The sequence below is a fragment of the Bufo gargarizans genome, chromosome 4 (genome assembly GCF_014858855.1).
Source record: "Bufo gargarizans isolate SCDJY-AF-19 chromosome 4, ASM1485885v1, whole genome shotgun sequence".
Taxonomy (NCBI): Eukaryota; Metazoa; Chordata; class Amphibia; order Anura; family Bufonidae; genus Bufo; species Bufo gargarizans.
This window is the reverse complement of record NC_058083.1, coordinates 93,435,450-93,459,476: the sequence shown is the minus strand read 5'-3', so window position 1 is coordinate 93,459,476 and position 24,027 is coordinate 93,435,450. Positions and strand designations below refer to the sequence as shown.

The window sequence follows — 24,027 nt, the reverse complement described above, 5'->3', positions numbered from 1 at the left end:
TTGCTTAAATGTCATGTAATTGTCGATAAAAGTCTTTGAAATGTATAAAGTGCGTGTAATTATATTTCACTACATCACAGAAACAACTGAAACAAAGATCTAAAAGCAGTTTAGCAGCAAACTTTGTGAAAACTAATATTTGTGTCATTCTCAAAACTTTTGGCTACGACTGTAGGTCTAATATTTTCCTTTGATAATAAACCAGGACTGGAAAATGCAGACATCCACAATGGTCTTATTCTTCTGTTTTCCTTCTAGTACTGTGCTTTTTTTTTTTTTTTTGCTTTTCATGAGGTTCTCTTTGTTACCTGGATCTGCCATCCCCTCTCTGTTTTCTCCTTTCTCATCACTTCTTATCAGGCCTGTGTCCCATTGCACATCACTCAGTGGCTGCAGCTGCTCGCTCTCACCTTTGCTGTGGCCTCCAATCTCAGGTTTTTGTCACATGTGATGAATCTTGATTTCTTGGTAGAGTTGTCCCTTCATTTATCTGCTAATAGGTTTCTTATGACACAGTAAATAATAGCCATGCTTGGAGTCTGCATAACACTGTCTGTCCCCAATCTGTCAGTCTCAGCACATAGTGTCCCACATTCTCATATTAAACCAGCTGGGGAATGCAGAGATAGATGTCCTGAGCAAAGAAGAGATGAATATTCGGAGACTCATTCCGCATCTCAGATTTTTTAGGAACCCAAATCTTTTCCGGTTCGATTTGGACAAATCTTGTAAAATGGCGCCCAGCACATAAGCAATTAATAGTGTTCTGTCACCATTAGGCAGGAGGTAGTTCAGTTGCAGCCAAGCAACAACGCATTTTTTGGCTGCAAAGATAAAAGTAGATACAGTTACACCTGACACTGTATCACACCGAAGGGACGGGTGAGGGAAAATGAAAACATTTGCTAAAAATTAACAAAACGAGATGTGTTTTAGAGGAGTAGAGGGGGTTATACAGTATACCAATTTCCAGGGCAATTGGAGCAGCTTTGTTTGGAACAAATAGATTCAGACCCAAGCCAAAATTTTTGAAACATTAGGTGAATCCAAAACGAACCGAATCTTGGAAGATTTGCTCATCTCTAGTGTTGACCACAGAAGCTGACAATTAAGCTGGAAAGAAAGTCCAATTAAAGTCTATCTTTATCTATCTATCTATCTATCTATCTATCTATCTATCTATCTATCTATCTATCTATCTATCTATCTATCTATCTATCTATCTATCTATCCCATATCTATTATCTATCTATTTATCTATATATATATCTATCTATCTATTATCTATCTATCTATTATCTATCTATCTATCTATCTATCTATCTATCTATCATCTCATATCTATCTATCTATCTATCTATCTATCTATCTATCATCTCATATCTATCAATCTATCTATCTATCTATCTATCCCATATCTATTATCTATCTATATATATATATATCTATCTATTATCTATCTATCTATTATCTATCTATCTATCTATCTATTATATATCTATCTATTATCTATCTATCTATCATCTCATATCTATCTATCTATCTATCTATCTATCTATCTATCTATCTATCTATCTATCCCATATCTATTATCTATCTATCTATCTATCTATCTATCCATATCTATCTATCCATATCTATTATCTATCTATATATCTATCTATCTATTATCTATCTATCTATCTATCTATCTATCCCATATCTATTATCTATCTATCTATCTATCCCATATCTATTATCTATCTATCTATCTATCTATCTATCTATCTATCTATCTATCATCTATCTATCTCATATCTATTATCTATCTATCTATCTATCTATCTATCTATCCCATATCTATTATCTATCTATCTATCTATCTATCTATCTTTATCTATCTATCTATCTATCTATCTATCTATCTATCTATCTAGCTATCATCTCCTATCTATTATCTATTTATCTATCTATCTATCTATCTATCTATCTATCTATCTATCTAGCTATCATTTCCTATCTATCTATCTATCTATCTATCTATCTGTCATCTCCTATCTATTATCTATCTATCTATCTATCTATCTATCTATCTATCTATCATCTCCTATCTATTATCTATCTATCTATCTATCTATCTATCTATCTATCTATCTATCTATCTATCTATCCAATTTCTATTATCTATCTATCTATCTATCTATCTATCTATCCCATATCTATTATCTATCTATCTATCTATCTATCTATCTATCTATCTATCTATCTATCTGTCATCTCCTATCTATTATCTATCTATCTATCTATCTATCTATCTATCTATATCTATCTGTTATCTATCAATCTATCTCTATCTATTATCTATCAATATATCTATGTATGCATGTATGTATGTATGTATGTATCTATCTATCTATCTATCACATATCTATCTATCTGTCTATTTATCTATTAACCTACAAAAGGCCACCTGTCAACTAGACAGCTACAAATACCACTTGTATAACATCCAAGGTAAACCAAAACGAACAAGTGGAAAATGGTATAAAAAGGTATAAATGTATTAATAAAATACAAAGGATGGAGCTACTACAGAGTTGCAAGAATACGGAGAACCGCAGGGTCACAGACACCACAATACACCTGCGTGTCTATGAATAATGACACATGGACAGGTACAATGAATAAATACTGATATGCGTTCAAAAATGACCTGGATGGCCAAATATGGTATCTCTACACAATACCTGTAGATGAATTATACAAATGACCCTGCTAGGTACAGGGAAAAACACAGTGAATCTACACATAGTATTAAAACCATGAAAAACAGACCATGGGAGTGAGGATACTCAAGTAAGAGTGACAATAAAGACAATAGATACCATGGATATGTAAGGAGACTCACTATGGACACTATGTAAGGAGACTCACTATGGATGCGTGCAGAGGTCCCTAGCAACAATGTGGAAAGGGAAATACCGGCTTAGAACGTACCTGAAGACATGGTAGTGAATGGGCGTAAGGACCCTGGGCGCACAACCTCGACGCGCGTTTCGCCCTACGGCTTCGTCAGGAGGTATTGAATGATGTATAGACAAGGTATATATAAGGAGAGGTGGGTGGGTGGAGGGAAATTACCTCTATATGGTACACCTGTGGTCCACATGTCTGGGCGCGGAAGGCTCCATGATGCTAGACGCCATCTCTTGGCGCATCCACGTCATTTTTGAACGCATATCAGTATTTATTCATTGTACCTGTCCATGTGTCATTATTCATAGACACGCAGGTGTATTGTGGTGTCTGTGACCCTGCGGTTCTCCGTATTCTTGCAACTCTGTAGTAGCTCCATCCTTTGTATTTTATCTATTTATCTATCACATATCTATCTATCTATCTATCTATCTATCTATCTATCTATCTATCTATCTATCCCATATCTATTATCTATCTATCTATCTATCTATCTATCTATCTATCTATCTATCCCATATCTATTATCTATCTATCTATCTATCTATCTATCTATCCCATATCTATTAATCTATCTATCTATCTATCTATCTATCTACAGCTATCTATCTATCTATCTATCTATCTTTATCTATCTTTATCTATCTATCTTTATCTATCTATCTGTCATCTCCTATCTATTATCTATCTATCTATCTATCTATCTATCCCATATCTATTATCTATCTATCTATCTATCTATCTATCTTTATCTATCTATCTATCTATCTATCTATCTATCTATCTTTATCTATCTATCTGTCATCTCCTATCTATTATCTATCTATCTATCTATCTATCTTTATCTATCTATCTGTCATCTCCTATCTATTATCTATCTATCTATCTATCTATCTATCTATCTATCCCATATCTATTATCTATCTATCTATCTATCTATGAATCCCATATCTATTATCTATCTATCTATCTATCTATGAATCCCATATCTATTATCTATCTATCTATCTATCTATCTATCTATCTATCCCATATCTATTATCTATCTATCTATCTATCTATGAATCCCATATCTATTATCTATCTATCTATCTATCTATCTATCTATCTATCTATCTATCCATCCCATATCTATTATCTATCTATCTATCTATCTATCTATCTATCTATCTATCTATCATCTCCTATCTATTATCTATCTATCTATATCATATCTATTATCTATCTATCTATCTATCTATCTATCTATATCTATCTATTATCTATCAATCTATCTCTATCTATTATCTATCAATATATCTATGTATGCATGTATGTATGTATCTATCTATCTATCTATCTATCTATCACATATCTATCTATCTATCTATCTGTCTATCTATTTATCTATCACATATCTATCTATCTATCTATCTATCTATCTATCTATCAATCACATATCTATCTATCTATCTATCTGCCTGTCTATCTATCCATCCAAAAATAGCAAAAACAGCAGCACTCTCCAGGAGTCATACAGTTCACCTGAGTGTTGCGCTATATATATATATATATATATATTTGGTATTGTTATCCCTGTATTTACTTGAAAAAGGCTGTATTGTTGAGCTGAAATGTTGCAATTACTTTGGGGGAATAAAAGGCCTCTTAGTTTCTAACTCCCAGAGGGGCTGCCTTTTTTGCTATTTTTACCTATTGAGATTTTGAGTCCCCTTGGGCATGTACCTCATTTTTAAATTTTATCTTGTGCTGCTATTTTGTGTTTTTTTCTACCTTCTCTATCAATTATCAAAGAAGTAGCTCGTAACATTTGAAGAATAATAGGTATTGGCTAATCCTTGACCTGGAACAATTCTGCGGTTATGTCTTAAACAACTTCCAGCCATGCTGAGCTTGTGTTTTCTCTTTATCTATACTGAATTACATGCATAAAAATGGTTTCTTTCGGGGCCGAACAAGAAATGTCATTTGGCAGCTTGTGCTCGTGTGTCATTTAGGCAAATAGATGCATCTCCAATTAAACAATCTGTTTAGGGCGGCCTGCGAGCTGCAGAAAACCTCTAGAAACCATGTCTGTCCTTTCCCCAGAAAGCTTCTTGGCTGCAGTCAGGGTGAAAATTAATTAACCCACTAAGATCAGAAAGATTAACCTCCTTTTGCAATGTGTTGCTGTCATCTGAGGCTGTGAAAGAACAAATGATCAAGTTGATACTGAAATGCCAATGACTTCCTGGAAGCCGAATAGATAGAATTGTAATTTTTTATTTTTTTTTACAAAGTGCATATTATTGATGGCAGTGCCCAGAGAACCTGGGACGGGGAAACAAAACTTCCTTCACCCCAGGACACAGTGATAAAGTGTGAGCATAATGGAATGATGATTTCATTATAAAATGAAGATAAAGCCAAGTCAAGAGGGGAGGAGGGATGACGGATTAAGAGAAAGGAAGTAAGATTCCTGTAAAGAACGAGGGCAGAGAGCAGGATGGGGGGTTGGTGAGTGTTGAGAGGCGAGTAAGGCGAGCGGTGATGGCTCTCTAGAGATACTGACACACAAGGTAAGATAAACCTGTCGAGAACGGAGGGGGAGGAAGGGATGAGATACGGTATCAAGTCTTCATTTCCTCACATGCTGGACAAGAACTGTGGAAGATTTAATCCTGATCTGTGAAGGATTGTCATATCCAAGGGAATGCATTTCTCCTATATATATGACAGATTCGAGCCAGCTCGAAATGACTGGCCCACAGTCTGGACCTCACTTGTGTGCTTACTTTTTCCTGCTCCAGTCAGTGAAATATGAGGAACAGAAATGAGGTGCCCTGTGGGAGAGGTCTTCTCCCCGACATACACGCACCTCTGCAACCATTATAGAGAATTAAATACACTAAATTAATAGCATCACATTTAAAATGTAACAACTTTATGGAGAAAAGAATGCACAGCTAATACGTAAAGGGGTGTTCCCATCTGGGACATTTATGATACTTCTACTTCAATAGGTTATACATAAATGTCTGAAAGTTGCTGGTCCAGGTCCCACCTCTGGGGGGACCCTCTCCTATCTCAAGAACAAAATGATTGAAGAGACGTATGACGTCATCACGTCTGCCAGCGTGATAATGTCATCGCGCACCACGTAAGATTTCGTGTATGATCTTCAATCAAGATGGCCGTGGTGGCCTCTTCATGCTCAAATGGAAAGGTGAGTATTATAATTATTTTTTTATGGATTCACCCCTGAAAGCCCTCACTATTATTCTCAGATGCCACGATCATTGATAAACATGGCATCTGAGAGGTTCAATGACGGGCTGCGGCGTAAATGGCGTTCCCCATCATTGCACCCTCTACTTATAAAGAAATGCAATTTGTGACAAAGTAATTAATCACAAAGCTAATTTCTTTGTGATATTCGGCAAAGCAGCTGAATCAAATTTTTCAAAGATTTGCTTAACACTAGTCATGACACTTAAAATTGAGGTAAAAAAGTTCACCTTTGGTCTCATCAAACAAGAGAATCTATTTACTGACAGTCTGAGGTTCCTTTAGGTGCTTTATTTGCAAACTCCAGGTTGGCTTTCATGTGTTTTTTGTTTTTTTCTTACTAAGGAGAGATTTCATTCTGGCCACTCTTCCATAATTAGATGGGTAATATGGCAGAAAAAAAGAGTCCAAATTCTTGCAGATTGATGGAGGAAAACCTGAATTGTGTATATATATATATACAGGTCCTTCTAAAAAAATTAGCATATTGTGATAAAGTTCATTATTTTCTGTAATGTACTGATAAACATTAGACTTTCATATATTTTAGATTCATTACACACCAACTGAAGTAGTTCAAGCCTTTTATTGTTTTAATATTGATGATTTTGGCATACAGCTCATGAAAACCCAAAATTCCTATCTCAAAAAATTAGCATATCATGAAAAGGTTCTCTAAACGAGCTATTAACCTAATCATCTGAATTAACTAATTAACTCTAAACACCTGCAAAAGATTCCTGAGGCTTTTAAAAACTCCCAGCCTGGTTCATTACTCAAAACCGCAATCATGGGTAAGACTGCTGACCTGACTGCTGACCAGAAGGCCATCATTGACACCCTCAAGCAAGAGGGTAAGACACAGAAAGAAATTTCTGAACGAATAGGCTGTTTCCAGAGTGCTGTATCAAGGCACCTCAGTGGGAAGTCTATGGGAGGGAAAAAGTGTCGCAGAAAAAGCTGCACAACGAGAAGAGGTGACCGGACCCTGAGGAAGATTGTGGAGAAGGACCGATTCCAGACCTTGGGGGACCTGCGGAAGCAGTGGACTGAGTCTGGAGTAGAAACATCCAGAGCCACCGTGTACAGGCGTGTGCAGGAAATGGGCTACAGGTGCCGCATTCCCCAGGTCAAGCCACTTTTGAACCAGAAACAGCGGCAGAAGCCTGACCTGGGCTACAGAGAAGCAGCACTGGACTGTTGCTCAGTGGTCTAAAGTACTTTTTTCGGATGAAAGCAAATTTTGCATGTCATTCGGAAATCAAGGTGCCAGAGTCTGGAGGAAGACTGGGGAGAGGGAAATGCCAAAATGCCTGAAGTCCAGTGTCAAGTACCCACAGTCAGTGATGGTCTGGGGTGCCATGTCAGCTGCTGGTGTTGGTCCACTGTGTTTTATCAAGGGCAGGGTCAATGCAGCTAGCTATCAGGAGATTTTGGAGCACTTCATGCTTCCATCTGCTGAAAAGCTTTATGGAGATGAAGATTTCATTTTTCAGCACGACCTGGCACCTGCTCACAGTGCCAAAACCACTGGTAAATGGTTTACTGACCATGGTATTACTGTGCTCAATTGGCCTGCCAACTCTCCTGACCTGAACCCCATAGAGAATCTGTAGGATATTGGGAAGAGAAAGTTGAGAGACGCAAGACCCAACACTCTGGATGAGCTTAAGGCCGCTATCGAAGCATCCTGGGCCTCCATAACACCTCAGCAGTGCCACAGGCTGATTGCCTCCATGCCACGCCGCATTGAAGCAGTCATTTCTGCAAAAGGATTCCCGACCAAGTATTGAGTGCATAACTGAACATAATTATTTGAAGGTTGACTTTTTTTGTATTAAAAACACTTTTCTTTTATTGGTCGGATGAAATATGCTAATTTTTTGAGATAGGAAATTTGGGTTTTCATGAGCTGTATGCCAAAATCATCAATAATAAAACAATAAAAGGCTTGAACTACTTCAGTTGTGTGTAATGAATCTAAAATATATGAAAGTCTAATGTTTATCAGTACATTACAGAAAATAATGAACTTTATCACAATATGCTAATTTTTTGAGAAGGACCTGTATATACATATATATATATATATATATATATATATATATATATATTTATGGATGAGTGAATCGATTCACCCTGAATTTTCCAAATGTTCAAATTATAACAAACCCAATTTTTTGACAGAGAACCTAGTATGCTACTCTGGCTTTCTCTGCAATATATATGTGTTGTCTAGGAATTGCTCTCTCTAATTATGGAGAATGCCTAGTAGGTTTAGTACATGTGCGCATCTCTCTCCCTCATTTGTTCATCTCTTTTCATCCCTAATAAATATAAAGATAGATAGATTGATATTTCGATGATCAGGAGATGTTCAGATGGTGAAATCACTCCGTTTGGAATTGACTAAATGAAGGGAGCAGCTTGTCTGTCTGTCCTCCGTACCTTGCCTCTATTTTTAGTACACAACTAAGGCTACTTTCACACTCGTTTGCAGCGTTTTGCTCTTCGCTTGACGAAACTGAGCCAAATGGATCCGTCCTGGCACACAATGTAAGTCAATGGGGACGGATCTGTTTTCTCTGACACAATCTGGCACAATAGAAAACGGATCCATCTCCCTTTGACTTTCAATGGAGTTCATGATGGATCCGTCGTGGCTATGTTACAGATAATACAAACTGATCCATTCATGACGGATGTACGCGGTTGTATTATTGTAACAGAACCATTTTTGCAGAACCATGATAGATCCGCCCAAAACGCGAATGTGAAAGTAGCCTAAGCTCTAACATCAATCAATAAGCTCTATCATTATAATAATAATTTACATATTAATAGTAGCTTGTTATTATTGATGATAGAGCTTACTAAATATCCCAAGAACTTACCATGTTGTCAATGCAAAAACATAGTCCATATAGTCCATTAGAATGAAACTATGAATGTACTATCTGGCAAATGTTCCACCATCAAGAGAATCATTCATAACATGTGTGAGGAATGTAGAATTATTGTTTAATGTCAGCCATGATCTCATTCCAGCCATCTGCTGTCAGATAGCAGAGGTAGTGAACTCCACAGGGGTTCTGGCTTCAAGGAGGCCACATGCTTACAAATTCACACCTCAACCAGCCAGCACGGAGGCCAGCCAATCCTACAGGAAAACCTCTCTGTAGGGGGTCTCAGCCCTTGCCCAAATCTATCATGCCCCTCAGACATCACGGAACTGGTGATTCATAAAGAAATATGAATCGCCTGTCCATCACAGGCATAAACCAGATATATATTTGTGACCCTGTGGCCAAAACAAACATGGCCCTGGTCATTGGTTGGTAATAGGAGGCTAGGGAGGGGAGGTATACAGATACCCCACAGAAACCTAATAAAGGTACCATGTTTGGATTTTACCTGTAGCTGGAACCCAGGTGGATCCGTTGGTCCCAGAACCATCTCCCTTTGACCTTCTGGTCTGAAGCTATGAGCCCTAATGGGTTTTGTGAGTCCTTGGCTGCCAGCACCAGAAGAGGAGGAGTGGACCCCTCCCAGAGGCAGGGAGGGAAGGGGCTGGCTACAGGTCAAAAGGCCCATGCAAGCCAGCTGGTGTTTCTTTTTTCTTAAGGGGGGGTCATGCTGCATCACGTGTTTGGAAGGGACTGGGAAATAGCTGACATCACTGCCTCCCAGGTGACGACAGCCAAGGATTACAGTAACCACGAATTCCCACTTCCGTGTTTCGGCATAGTTATACACTACTGCAGGTTTGTTTCTCATCCTATATAATCCCGTTAGTTGACTGGGCTTCTATTAAATGAGAAGCTGATGGCAGTCTTCCTGGACTGAGGAAGCGCTGCTTCACTGGGACAATGAAAAGGCTTCCCTCAGCTTGTTGCCTCTCTGTGCCCGTGTGGACAGGAGGAGGCTGTGAAAACTGTACCAAGCTGACCTTACCTGCTCCTCAGGGACAGCGTAATGTCACGCCTTGGTAACCAGTGACCATACCGTATCTCACTGGCCCTACGTATTTGATGTCAGTCAGGGTACGGTATTCATCACAACATGTGTGTTTGTTTACTGTCAAACCCCAGACAGAAGATGATGGTCAATGTTCTGTGATGGCGATAATAGCCATGGGGCACCTTCACAACCTAATTATGTTGGAGACAATAAATTTAGCAGCATGTGAATAACTTGTTATTTGAAACTGTATCTAACCGTCCATTTTAACTTCTGTGGTTCTCTTGCCTGCAGGTTCCCCAGGGATGAAAATTTACATTGACCCTTTTACATATGAAGATCCCAATGAGGCTGTCAGAGAGTTTGCTAAGGAAATTGACGTCTCATTTGTAAAGATTGAGGAAGTCATTGGGGCAGGTTGGACATATTTCACTTTTTAACATTTTACTATTCTACACATGATAAGCAAAACTAATGAACAAATATGAGCTTTAAAGAGATACTTCAATAAAATTATCACATTTTATCAACCGTGGCTTTTTTAAAAAAAATGTCATTTCATGTTTACCAATTCTTGTCCAGAGAATGTCAGAGAATCTCACTTAACACTCTTTATCAGACCATCAATTAGACCAGGGAGGAGGAGTAAGGGGTGGTGGTGACTCAATTAGAGCATGACACCTAGGCAATACCAGTAGTGTGGCTCGTCAGGGCCTCTCACATGATACTTATCAATGTAATTGTCCTCTGTATGCTTGTTTTCTATCAAGAGAAGAATAGAGTTGTTATTCCAGTCCTCCATCTGCAAGTCTAAAGAGAAGCCAGAAAAGGAATGGTGAAAAAATAACTCCTTTATTCACCCGTGAGGTGCAACTTTTTGCTTGAAAAAGGCTCTAGTGCGGATGAATAAAGAAGTTATTTTTTCACCATTCAAAGGAGTGCCGTTCATTTTCTGGACTATTATTGGGGGTAAGAAGTCTTTTTCCCTGAGAACGTGGACCCACATTTTCCCCATCTAGCTGGTGCTGCCATTTTTGTCCAGTGTATATATATATATATATATATATATATATGAACATATATAGTTTTATTACATTTTAGAAAAAAATTATCCTTTCAGATGAAAGTGTCCCTTTAAGTATATGCTATCAGCATTTGAAAGTCTGTGAAACCTCCTAACATATTTTTAGCCCTATAAGACACACCTGCCCATAAGAGGCACCTAGGTTTTAAAAGAGGAAAATAAGAAAAAATATATTTTTCATCAGACCTCAGATCAGACCCCCAATGTTAATCAATCCTCAGCTCAGACCCCAATGTTAATCAGACCTCAGCTCAAACCCCCAATCAGACCGCCAATGTTAATCAGACCTCAACCCAGACCCTAATGTAAATCATACCCCCAAACCGACCTCAGATCAGACCCCCAATGTTAATGAGACCTCAGCTCAGAACTCCACTCAGACCTCAGATTAGACCCCCAATGTTAATTAGAGCACAGCTCAGACCACCAAAAAGACCTCAGATCAGACCTCCAAACAGACCTCAGATCAGACCCCCAATGTTAATCAGACCTCAGATCAGAGCCTCAATGTTAAACAGACCTCAGATTAGACAAAAAAAAGAAATCAACTCACTTCTCCTGTACAGGATACTGACGCTGTTCCTAGGATCAAACGCTCTTCCTGCCACACTGTGCTGTGACCTGGCGTCGCACAGAATAAGGTCACAGAGCATGCCTATGTCCTCACACTGCACAGGTCACTTCACAGAGTGCGGCACCTGCAGAGAGGACCAGGGCGCGGTGAGTACAGAGCCAGCTCAAGGATCTCTGTATTCACCGCTCCCCGGTACTGCTGTACTAATGAGCACTTTAATAATGGGAGCATTCATTAGTATTCACCCTATAAGATGCACTGACATTTTTACCCCACTTTTGGGGGAAGAAAGTGCATCTTATACGACAAAAATATGGTAAATGGCATTAAGAAGACTTGCCCTCTAAAATAAGTTGTCCAATATGGATAGTATATGATGGATCTGAAAATCATGTGCTCTGAGCAAGTGCCTTATCCACATCATACCCTTTTCTGTTCACATTTCATACCATGTATTCATTAGTGGGAGGGAGTAAGCAATGAGTTTTTTTTTTTTTATGTCCTCTACATATCTCTATGGGGTTAGAAATTTTGAAGAATTTTACATGGGACACCAACTTTTGAGTGTGGCCCTCATTCGTACTTTTACTAAAGAAGCGCTAGATTAATGCAGAACTAATTCACATTACCAATTTTCTGTGGCCTGCAGGAGAATTTGGCGAAGTGTACAAGGGCCGTCTAAAACTCCCTGGGAAAAGGGAAATTTATGTTGCCATAAAAACTCTCAAAGCTGGATACTCAGAAAAGCAAAGACGGGACTTCCTGAGTGAAGCAAGCATCATGGGTCAGTTTGATCATCCCAATATCATCAGACTGGAAGGTGTGGTCACCAAGAGTCGACCTGTTATGATCATCACAGAATTCATGGAAAACGGAGCCCTGGACTCCTTCCTTCGGGTGAGCCCTCAGCATTACACTCAGCCACTGGTAGTCATCTATTATACATGATATATAATACAAGCAATCTGAATATATAAAGCACACATTATACCACAGCCTTTCGTTCATGTATATCTTGCATACCTGTGTTGGAAAACAGCTGGATTTTCATGACTGATTTGTTCAGAGAAATATATCAGCAGTGAAAAGAGGTTTATTATATTTCTTAAATATCTTTTTATTACATTTTTAACTACAATTTGAAACAGATCTTAAAAATGTTGCAGCTTTCCCACTGACTACTGAGCCTCTTACTAGGCTGAGATTTCCTGTTCTGTTGAGATCGCTTCTCGGCAGGCCTTTCATTATCAGCACAGGCAGAATTACAATGATAGGTATCACTTCTATTGTAAAGACTAGAGGCATATAACACACAAGATTCACCAATGACAATAGGTTATGGGAGTATCCCACCCTTCATAGTACCCACTGCATACACACAACGTATGGCCACAGTACTCTCCCATAGAGGTCAATGGGGTAAATTTAAACCATGCTCTCCAGAATTCTGGTTTTGAAAAGTTGGAAAAGGGAAAAATATGGCTTTGTGACTTTTTGGACTTGTTTTGTGACAATTAGGGCTTGGTTAGTCTGTTGAACCATTTAAGCCAGATTTATCACCTGCAGCTTTTTAAAAAGTTGCAAAAATGGTGCAGAAAATGGAGTAACATCTTAAGAGAGAAGTGTTAGACTTAAAGAGTTTCTTCGAGATTTTTCAACACATGGTCTATCCTCTGGATAGGTCGTCAGTATCTAATCGGTGTGGGTCGGACACCCAGGACCCCTGTCGATCATCTGTTTGAGAAGACACAGGCGCTCACAGTAGTGCCATGGCTTTCTCTCGGCTCACCAAGCACAATGTTGTACATTGTATATCGGCTGGGCTTGGTATTACAGCTCAGCCCCATTCACTTCAGTGAGGCTGAACTGATCCTAGACTAATGAACGTGATGTCACATGGGCTTGGCAAAACTACAAGAAGGCCTTGGCACTACTGTGAGTGCCGGTGTCTTCTCAAACAGCTGATCGGCGGGGTTACAGGTGTTGGACCCCCACTGATCATATTCTGATGACCTATTCAGAGGATAGGTCATGAGTTAAAAAACTCGGAAGACCCCTTTAAAGATGCACTGAATTTATCAAGCAACATTTGGTTAATTTGGAGCAAATTACGGAAACAGACTTAAAAAGCTGACTTTACAAAGTTTCCTCCTAAAAATCTCCCCCAATGAGATTTCTAAGGTTCAGGTGCCGTGCTATTCATTATACAGCACATGGTGGATGACCCCATACTCTTGTAAGGAAAATAAAATCAGAAATAAAAACAGATAATAAAAAATGAATATGTTCCAGTTTCTAAAGCAATAAAAGCAACACTCTCCCTTTAACCTAACTTACAGGGTTCACTGTACCGGATACAATGTAGCAATGTGATGCATTCAGACATTGGTTGCTGTTGTATACGTTATACCAGACTGACGCTATACTATATGTAATACATAGGTGTACGCTTGGGCATGGTTTTGCTATATTGATGAAGTTGTCAGGAGACGGTGCTGTGTGATTGTAAAGATGAAGCACCCGCCAAATGCTTGCTGCAGATGACCTAAAAAAATCTAGTTTCAGCCTCAGGATAAAAATAGGGACATTAATTGGAACCTTGGTAACTCCTGAAAGTAGGTTATAGGATCCAACCCACTGGGGCCTCCTGTGTGAGAATGAGCATTGCAATACAAGCCCAAACACCGCACATCGGGGTCTGGATAAGTCATATGTTTGTCTTTTCTGTCTAAGTCATCATATTTTCTGCAGAGATTTTTCTTCACTTACCTCTATATGTCGAGTACATATGGTATGAGTATCCCTGTGTCAATGGCAATTAGTGAGAATTAATAGCTGGGAGCTGGTGCAGGTGTCATGTAGAGCATGCTGACGGCATCATACTGAATACATATCCCATAATCTTTTCTCTAATATAGCTGTACTGTATAGAGGGGGACAGCACTGAGTAGTTAGGTCTGTTTCAGATGGCCATCATATAACCATATTTCAAGGGTCCCAACTAGGACTGCAGACCAGCTGATGAACTCTACTGGACTCAACGCCAGTCAACAAGCTGTATAGTTAAGATGGAGTCTATGTTCATTGTGGTCATAACATAGACCCAAAAATACCATCTGGGTTGTGTCTCTGCAGACTCGGACTCTGCCCAATCAGTACTGACAGTCCCAGACTTTATAACCGGAATAGTAACGCCCATAATGATGGAATGGCACAATGCAAAATTCTAAGGAAAGATGTTCCAGATCATCTATCTATCTATCTATCTATCTATCTATCTATCTATCTATCTATCTATCTATCATCACTAATACTGTACAGAGATGGTCATCACCCACATCCCTCCTTTCCCTGTTGGGGTTCACTGTCTAAACTCCAAATTATTCTACCAGTATGTTATACAATTATTATGTTTGGGTAATATCCACTGAGAGGTTGCCCATAGTTGGATTTGAGTGCTGCAAGGAAAAAAAAATATCCTTCCAATTTGATTTGAGTATGAATTAATTTAACCCAAATCAAAAGTGATTTGATAGTCTGGCAAAGTCTCTCTCTATCACTCTCGCTCTTTCACTTGAATAACTCAACATTTAAAAAAAAAAATTCAGGTTAGCTCATCTCTGAACCACCATGCTTTATTTTGCATATGCAAGTCCACAGGCTATGTCCAATTCCATGGAATCTATTCTAACCAACTTACCAGTATATTTTGGAGTGCAGAAGTTACCCCGAGTACCACAAGTACCCAGGGGAGACCAACACAAACACATGGAGAGCTTACTTTCTATTATTTTCTTCTCTGCCAAACGTATGTGCTTTGCATTTTCTCCTACCAAAACAAGCAAAGAGCAGAGGAACATGTTTGGTGTCAGTGCGGCGTGCCACCCAGGCATGCTCCTAATGTGTCTAATACATTTACATATTTTGAATGATAATGTTCCACAAGCATATGTTACATAGGCTTGAATTGCTCTTTTGATAGTTGGCGGGCACCACCCCTGTTATAACACCTAATAGGTTTTACATCCAGTAATGAAGAGAATTGTCAGCTTGGTTGCTGCAGCATTACAGATGTATTGTGACTGGCTGGCACCCTTGCATGTTTGACAGAAGCATATGTACTGAAAGGAATACAGCCAGCTTATTATATTTCGCACAGAGCTTGAATAAAGCCGCTTCTGTGTGTTTTTTGTTATATTTATGAGCTGCATTGAGTATGAAGTTCTTAGTGTTTTGCGGTATAGAAAGAAAGGGCAGTATCTGAATAAGGTTTCTGAGAGCTGAGCGGGATGTAGAACAAATCTATGTAAACACGGAACACTTCGATCTCCAGGATTATTTTCATTTCGCAATTCTCGAAAAACGGTTTATTTTCTTCTATTGAAAATTAACAGGAACTGGCACTTCAAAGAACTGTTCTACCAAAAATCAAAAGAGATTTGTCTTCTTTGGAATGGTTTGAGGAGGCTGGAGGACAATATGGCCATCAGAGGCTGGCACTAAAGATGAACAAATCAATTCAATTCTGATTCATTTGATAGGATTTTTCTAGAGTGATAGAGATGGAGTGGTAGTTTCCCAGTCCTCCAAAGCACTTTTTGATTAGGGTAGAATACATTTGTACTCCTATCGAATTTCCTGGGCAATGTGGGCCAAAACTAATTTTAAGAAATTCGCTCATCTCTCGTTGCCACCCATATTTTCCAGTTTGAATTTGCTAAATTTTAATTTGACCTTGATGTGATGCGTCCAAAGCCTCAAATTTCTGCAGGCCCCATTCAGCAGAATATGGAAGTCACAGAAATGTTTTTAAAACAATTCTTCTAGGGTCTAGAAAAACTTTGAGAACAGCCCATTTGGGAGCAGTAATGGTCTACATTAGCTGATCTCCATGATACTACAAAAAAACAAAAAAGATTTTAACCAACTTGATAGAGAAGGATGACTTAAGGACTCTTTTAGTAGGGATGATTTTTGTATATTTTATAAGGGAATGTACATTCATTTTTTTCTATTAACTTCTAACTGGACATTTTTCTTAATTTTTATCTTCTTTAGCAAAATGATGGACAGTTTACAGTGATCCAGCTAGTGGGAATGCTCAGAGGGATTGCAGCTGGTATGAAGTACCTCTCTGAAATGAATTATGTTCACCGGGACCTAGCAGCCAGGAATATCCTGGTGAACAGCAACTTGGTCTGTAAGGTGTCAGACTTTGGACTTTCCCGCTACCTTCAAGATGACACGTCGGATCCGACATATACCAGCTCCTTGGTAAGATACCTTACATTTTCTCGAGAACATATGTGGCAATATTAACACATTAACAACATTTTCAAAAAGCAAAGCAAGGTAATTGTATTAGGGAGAGTACAAACATAGCGGACATGGCACAGCTCTGCCGAAAATCAGATTTTTAAATTCACTGTTAATGGTTGTGTGGTTTTGCAGGTAGTGTTTAATTCCACAAGCCATGTGTAATGCTCAATTTCTCCTGCGGTGGCACTGTAATAGAATAGAATACTTCTTGCTGAGTTTCCCCATAGATTACAGCTGATCACTAGAAATTCCAGGTGCAAGATAGCCTGAATCAGCATATCTTTTATATTCTAACAACGAGAGTATGCCCAAAGTGATTGACCTGTTTAACAGTATGAGGATCACTAAATGTTTTTTAGGTTAATTCTGAAAAAGTTATCTCCTGCCACGACAAAAGGAACGGCATTGAAAATCTATTTGCCCGATCCTTCATTCCTCCAACTTCACACATTAGATAGTCAGATTGGGCTCTACCTAAATCTGTGGGTTTGGCCGACAATGATCTAATGTGTATAGAAGCCTTAACCAGGGGCATACATAGAAATCACTGGGCCCCATGGCAAGAATCTGAATTGGGTCCCCTTGTGAATGACCCATAGCACCCCTTAGGGTATGTGCACATCTGCTGCAGAGGTTCCAGCAGAAGCCTCTGTTTCAGATTCTGGCAAAAACTAAGGGAAAAAGGGCAAAATAATGCTGCATGTGGGATCTCAAATTTATTGTGAATGGGATCCGGCAGGTGCCAGCAGTGTTTGGCATATGCTGGATCTGGCGATTCTAGTATTCTTCTGGTATGCTGGAACAGAATACCAAAATCTGATCGCAAGTGATTACCTAGTCTTACTTGATGAATTGTGCCCGCTGCTGCTACTTCTTATATGGTGTGTCACCCTTCCCCATGGATTGTGCCTGCTGCTGCTACTTTATATAGTGTGCCATCCTTCCCCCATGGACTGTGCCTGCTCCTGCTTCACCTCCTCACCAATGCTGACTTACTGTTTGTGTTGCTGGCAGAGCGCAGTCAGGGCCTGGGGAAAATCTTTGCTGAGCTGTACTGGAGTCTGGACTGGTGACGCTGCTGGATCAGGTCCAGACTGGTCAGTAAGGTCACAGTGAGACGCATGCTGGCAGAGGAACAGGATGGGGACATTTTACAAAGTGCAGACACCGAAAACAATTGGCTTTAATCCAGTCACAACTGATGTTTCTCTGACTGCTGCAGAACCTCCTAATACACACCTCAGCTGCTGCATAACCTCCTTATACACACCTCAGCTGCTGCATAACCTCATAATACACACCTCAGCTGCTGCATAACCTCCTAATACACACCTCAGCTGCTGCATAACCTCCTAATACACCACTCAGCTGCTGCAGAACCTCCTAATACACACCTCAGCTGCTGCAGAACCTCCTAATACACACCTCAGCTGCTGCAGAACCTCCTAATACACACCTCAGCTGCTGCAGAACCTCATAATACACACCTCAGCTGCTGCATAACCTACTAATACACACCTCAGCTGCTGCAGAACCTCCTTATACACACCTCAGCTGCTGCAGAACCTACTAATACACACATCAGCTGCTGCAGAACCTCCTAATATACACCTCAGCCACTGCAGAACCTCATAATACACACCTCAGCTGCTGCAGAACCTCATAACACACACCTCAGCTGCTGCAGAGCATCATAACACACATCTCAGTTGCTGCAGAACCTCATAACACACACCTCAGCTGCTGCAGAACCTCATAACACACACCTCAGCTGCTGCAGAACCACATAACACACCTCAGCTGCTGCAGAACCACATAATACACACCTAAGCTGCTGCAGAACATCCAAATACACACCTCAGCTGCTGCAGAACCTCATAATACACACCTCAGCTTCTGTAGAGCATCATAACACACATCTCAGTTGCTGCAGAACCCCATAATACACACCTCAGCTGCTACAGAACATCATAATAATGCTAGAGAACATATAAGGCTTTGATTACATCTGTGCTGGGGCCTCATTCGCAGATCAGGTCATAAATGCCGGACACAATTTTATAGCCTGGCAGATGGGAACCTATCAGATCTCATTATGGTCAGCGGGATCCGTCAGGTGTTGTTGTCCATGAAGCGCCAGATCCGTAACTATGGCGATTTTCGTTGTTGTGCTCCTATGACGGCATAACAGTGAACGTCACCAGCGCAGATGTGAACAAAGCCTAATGCACACCTAAGAATCTGCAGAACATTATAATAGTGACAAGGGAACTACAAGTCTCATCATCACCAGATTGTTGTTATTGTAAATTAGGGGGCAACAAAGGGAGAGGTAAAAGCGGAGAGAACTACAACTCCCAGCATGACCAAGCTGTTATTATTGGATACAAATAGATATTACACAGAGAGAGTATTAGGCCAGGTTCACATCACTGTTTAGTTTTCCGTACTTCTGATACCGTCAGAATATCAGAAACATAAAGAAAAAAAACAGATCCTGCATTCCAAGAATCAGTTCTGCACATTCCGCATCTGTTTGAGTCTGAGATCCGTTATTTTATACGGAAAAAAGTCCTGCACGCAAAACGGAAAACTAAACAGTGATGTGAAACCAGCCTAAGAAGAGAGAACTACAATTCCCAGCATGTCCAGATTATTATAGGGCATCATCCAGTTTTACTAGGTGAGAGCTTTAAAAGGAAATAACTATAACCCCCAGTATGGCCAGACTTATTATGGTGCATCAGTATACATTACAGAGAGGGGGGGGTATAAGAGGAGAGAACTAAAACTCCCAGCATTGCCAGACTGTACTAGGGCATAAGTTGAAATTACATGGAGAGGGATATAATAGAACAGAACTACAACTCCCAGCATTACCAGACTGTACTAGGGCATAAGTTGAAATTACATAGAGAGGGATATAATAGGACAGAACTACAACTCCCAGCTTTTATAGCACGTTATATGGGCTATCCCAGGACACCACTAACCTCTCCTCCAGGCACAACACAGAAGGTTCGCCCCCTCACAGAAACATCCCATAGGTCTTTCACCAGGGCTCTGAACTGGTCACATGATTGATGACATCACCGAAGGTCCTTCAGACTTCTTGGCTTCCTGCAATGGTCACATGATTGATGACATCACCAAAGGTCCTGCTCAACTTCTTACATTCTCTTTTAACAGGTAGTAGCTAAATCAGTGTAATTAGTGGGCGGGGCCTATCCTCCACTGTGGGCCACCTTCCCCCAGGGGCCCCAATAGCAGCTGCGTGGTCTGCCTTTATTGGAGGTACACCACTGGCCTTAACTCAAACCACTTTGTCATTTCTTGGTCATGGACTCAAAACATATTTCTTCTGGTGTTGATCTGAATTAATCATTCTGAATGTTTTTTTGCCATGTATTGCTGCCACATGATTAGAGATATTTCCAGTGATGAGCAGGAATACTCATTTACCTAATAACGTTGACCACCTTACATCTTCACCCTCCTTTCAAGCAATTACTCCAAAAAAATCCTCTAGTCTGCAAATAATCTTTGAAGGATCAGAGTCTCAGGGCTGTAGTATTCTTTGGGACCACCACAGGAAATGATTTTGAGGACCAACCGCCATCTACACAGGATATCTGCATCCCCACTTTTTATTGCATTTTAAACTTTTTGTTATAATTGGACTCAGGGTACAAACTATATGTAAGGTCTAATAGGTTCTTTCTGAATCACATCCTAATGGTGAATGATTGACTCTAAGGGTTTGTCTACTACTGGATCTTTGGGCTGATTATTGTATCAGAGCCTGGGTGGGCACACTGAAGCAGAGGCAGGAGTTGACTCTCTGGGCCCCAATGCAAAATCTGAAACAGACCCCAAAACTACCTTTATGTGACTACAATGGTGTCTATTTACATAGGTTAGGGACCTTTGGTCCCCATTGGTCACCAGTGCCCAGGTGCAACTGTTACCTTTGCACCCTTTATTGCTACGTCCCTGTATTGGAGATTCTGTAATAAGCCAGTGTGACCCTGAATGTATTATATTTAAAAATGTTATATTTTTGTTTTACATGCATAAATAGTTCAGTCTACTGTAGCTAGATCATTGGCCGCATTGATGTATAACTGGTTTAGAGTCTACTATAGCTAGATTGTTGGCACTGATGATTTCTCTGCTCTTCCCGTTATTGGGATTCCATGAGACATTTTACTTACATAACTAGTAATAAAACCAAAGGGCTGATGTCTTAGGAATAAAGAGTTTTTAAATAAAAAAGCACAACTATACCAGCCTCATCTGACAGTGTATAATACCAGATTTCTGCTCTACAAACATAATGGCGATAGCCTGCTTAAATGAAACTGATTTGTCTCTGAGCTCAGCTCACATCTGGTCAGCGTTATATATTCCCTGGTTCCCTCTTTCTTTCTCCCCTTCTTCTTACTTTTTGGCGTCCTGTAATCCCATCTAAATCCTATCCATAATGCATAGCTTATTTCGTGGAAGTGATGATTGAATAAAGCAGTTTTCAGTTTGTGTTAGTCAGATGCCGAGGAGAATTCATTGCTGAGTAGATATGGCGAGGTCCTGAATGAGATGTCTTTATCACACTAGATTAAATGCATTTTTCTCAAGTCAAGGTTTCCTTTGCCCTTGAAATAAGCAGCAGTATTAATAAAGTTGCTTAGTGCTTCTGAGAGCTGCCACCTCACCTCTTGCTGAACCAATGTACGATTCTTCATTGTGATCCACTGTGTTCTTCTTTGTACACTTTAGCATTCCTGTATTAAAAAGGACTAACCAAGGAGACTTGTAAATGTTTTTGTAGAAATGTTACAATGCTTACAACAGGATTTAGATGTTATTACAATTTGACTTTTTAAGATGGTGATAATTATTTGATAAAAGTCATATTCCGTGTAACTGGCCAACCATCTTGTGTATATGTGGGGGTTTCTAAGGTTTATGGCCATCTAAACTGTTTGGATAGGTCAGAAAGCACTTATAGATTGTAGATACAGTCGCAATTTTATTAATGGGTTCTCTGGGAATGGGACACATGGTCAGCGGGCAGGCAGGGTGCCAAAGTAAAGAGAAAAAAGACTTACCTGTCACAAGCTCACGAGCGTTTATGATCCTGCAACAATCTCCCATCTCTGCTACTTCTGGTTGACATCAATGACATGCATATACACAGCACGTCAAACTCATGGCCCAGCAGGGACAAGAAGTGGCAGAGATGGGAGATCAGAGATGGACCCAGAACACTCATGACAGGTGAGTGTTTTTTTTTTTTCTTCTTTTGCTTGCACCAAGCTCAGCACCCTGACCATTGATTTCCAGTCGCTAAGAATCCCTTTAATTTTACCTTTTAAATTTGTTCTTTGTCTGTGTTCTCCTATAGTTCCATGTACTAAAGTACTATCTAATCTATGAGAAACTAATAATACTTGATAAAGTTCTTACTGAGCTTCCATGTTCATAGGGAAGGTATAAGAACTCCAGAACAACTGTGTCTGTAGAACAGGTTGGAAAGAAGAATTGGGTTTGGGTTGGTTTAGGTCAGTGGATCTCATTTCAACCTACGGATCTTCAGCTTTTGAGAAACAATAATTCCCACCAGTTAATTTGTAATTCAGGGCCTGGTGACATCAAGGTGCAATCCTTTTGGGCACATTGTGGTTCTTATCTTTGGAAATCCCTTACATGGTAAAATAAGCACATTCATGAACAGCAAAATAGGACAACCCAGGGGCTTTTGCTGTTTTGCATGGGAATTCTCCAATGCCTCCTCTCTCTCTCTGTGCTTATATTGTTGATGTAACCTAATGTCTTGAGTGGACATGGGTACTCGCTGAAGAATATTTACCCCATGTTGTCTATCAGAAACATAAGCTGGATGGAGTTAACAAAACTTTTACAGATGTCAATATTGATCAGGGCTACTGTAATTTATTTATTAGATCCTCACATCCTTTATGCCTATAAAAAGAATGACTGAGCTAGCAATGGATTTAATTGAGTGTGTTATTTTGTTGTTTTAGGGTGGGAAGATCCCCGTGAGATGGACAGCACCTGAAGCCATCGCCTACCGCAAATTCACGTCAGCCAGTGACGTTTGGAGCTATGGTATTGTCATGTGGGAGGTGATGTCATTTGGAGAGAGGCCATACTGGGACATGTCCAACCAGGATGTAAGATTTCTAGCATAATCTAAATTGAACTTTAAGAAAGAAGTCACTTTAGGCATTAGAAACTAATAATCTGGAGAAGTCGGGCAGTGAATCTAATGTCTAGAGATGAGCGAAGTTTTGGAAAATTGTATTTGGCTGCTTTGCCAAATAATTTGGTTCATGACTAAGTACTTTGTGACGAAGTGCATTTGTTTTGTGAGTAGAGGGTGCAATGACAAGGAGCTGTGATAGCGCCGCTCCCCATCATTGTACCCCTCAGATGCCACGTTCATGATCTCGGCATCTGAGATTAAAACAGTGTAAAATTAATTAAATCATACTTACTGCCTCCATTTGCTCGTGACGGGCCGGCCGCCGCCATTTTGCTTGAAGATCTGACATCATAACACCGACCAGCATGCTGAAGTCATAGGTCACCGCGCATGGGATTTAGGCCGAGATCTTTAATCAACATGGGGTTGGCTGGCCCGTTACGAGCAAATGGAGGAGGAAAGTATGATTCATTGCGTTGCGCTCACCCTCGTATCTTCTGCTCATATACATAAGACCTACTGTGCTGACACAATTACAGTCCATAAACCAGGGCTATCTACAGTACATACGTAAGCTGATCACATCCACTAGGCCTCATCTTACAGATACATACATATCTGCGGATTAGGCATACTAAGGGT

General features: G+C 39.8%; 1 protein-coding gene across 4 annotated transcripts in view; it reads left to right on the top strand.

The window, feature by feature from the left end:
* EPHB1 (EPH receptor B1) overlaps positions 1-24,027 on the top strand; it is a 359,685-nt gene that overhangs the window by 290,646 nt on the left and 45,012 nt on the right. For all 4 annotated transcript variants that reach the window (XM_044289421.1, XM_044289419.1, XM_044289422.1 and 1 more), the window contains exons 10-13: positions 10,477-10,599; positions 12,490-12,737; positions 16,899-17,114; positions 23,204-23,353. In XM_044289421.1, the coding sequence (XP_044145356.1) occupies positions 10,477-10,599; positions 12,490-12,737; positions 16,899-17,114; positions 23,204-23,353 (737 nt within the window). The remainder of the gene's footprint in view (positions 1-10,476; positions 10,600-12,489; positions 12,738-16,898; positions 17,115-23,203; positions 23,354-24,027) is intronic.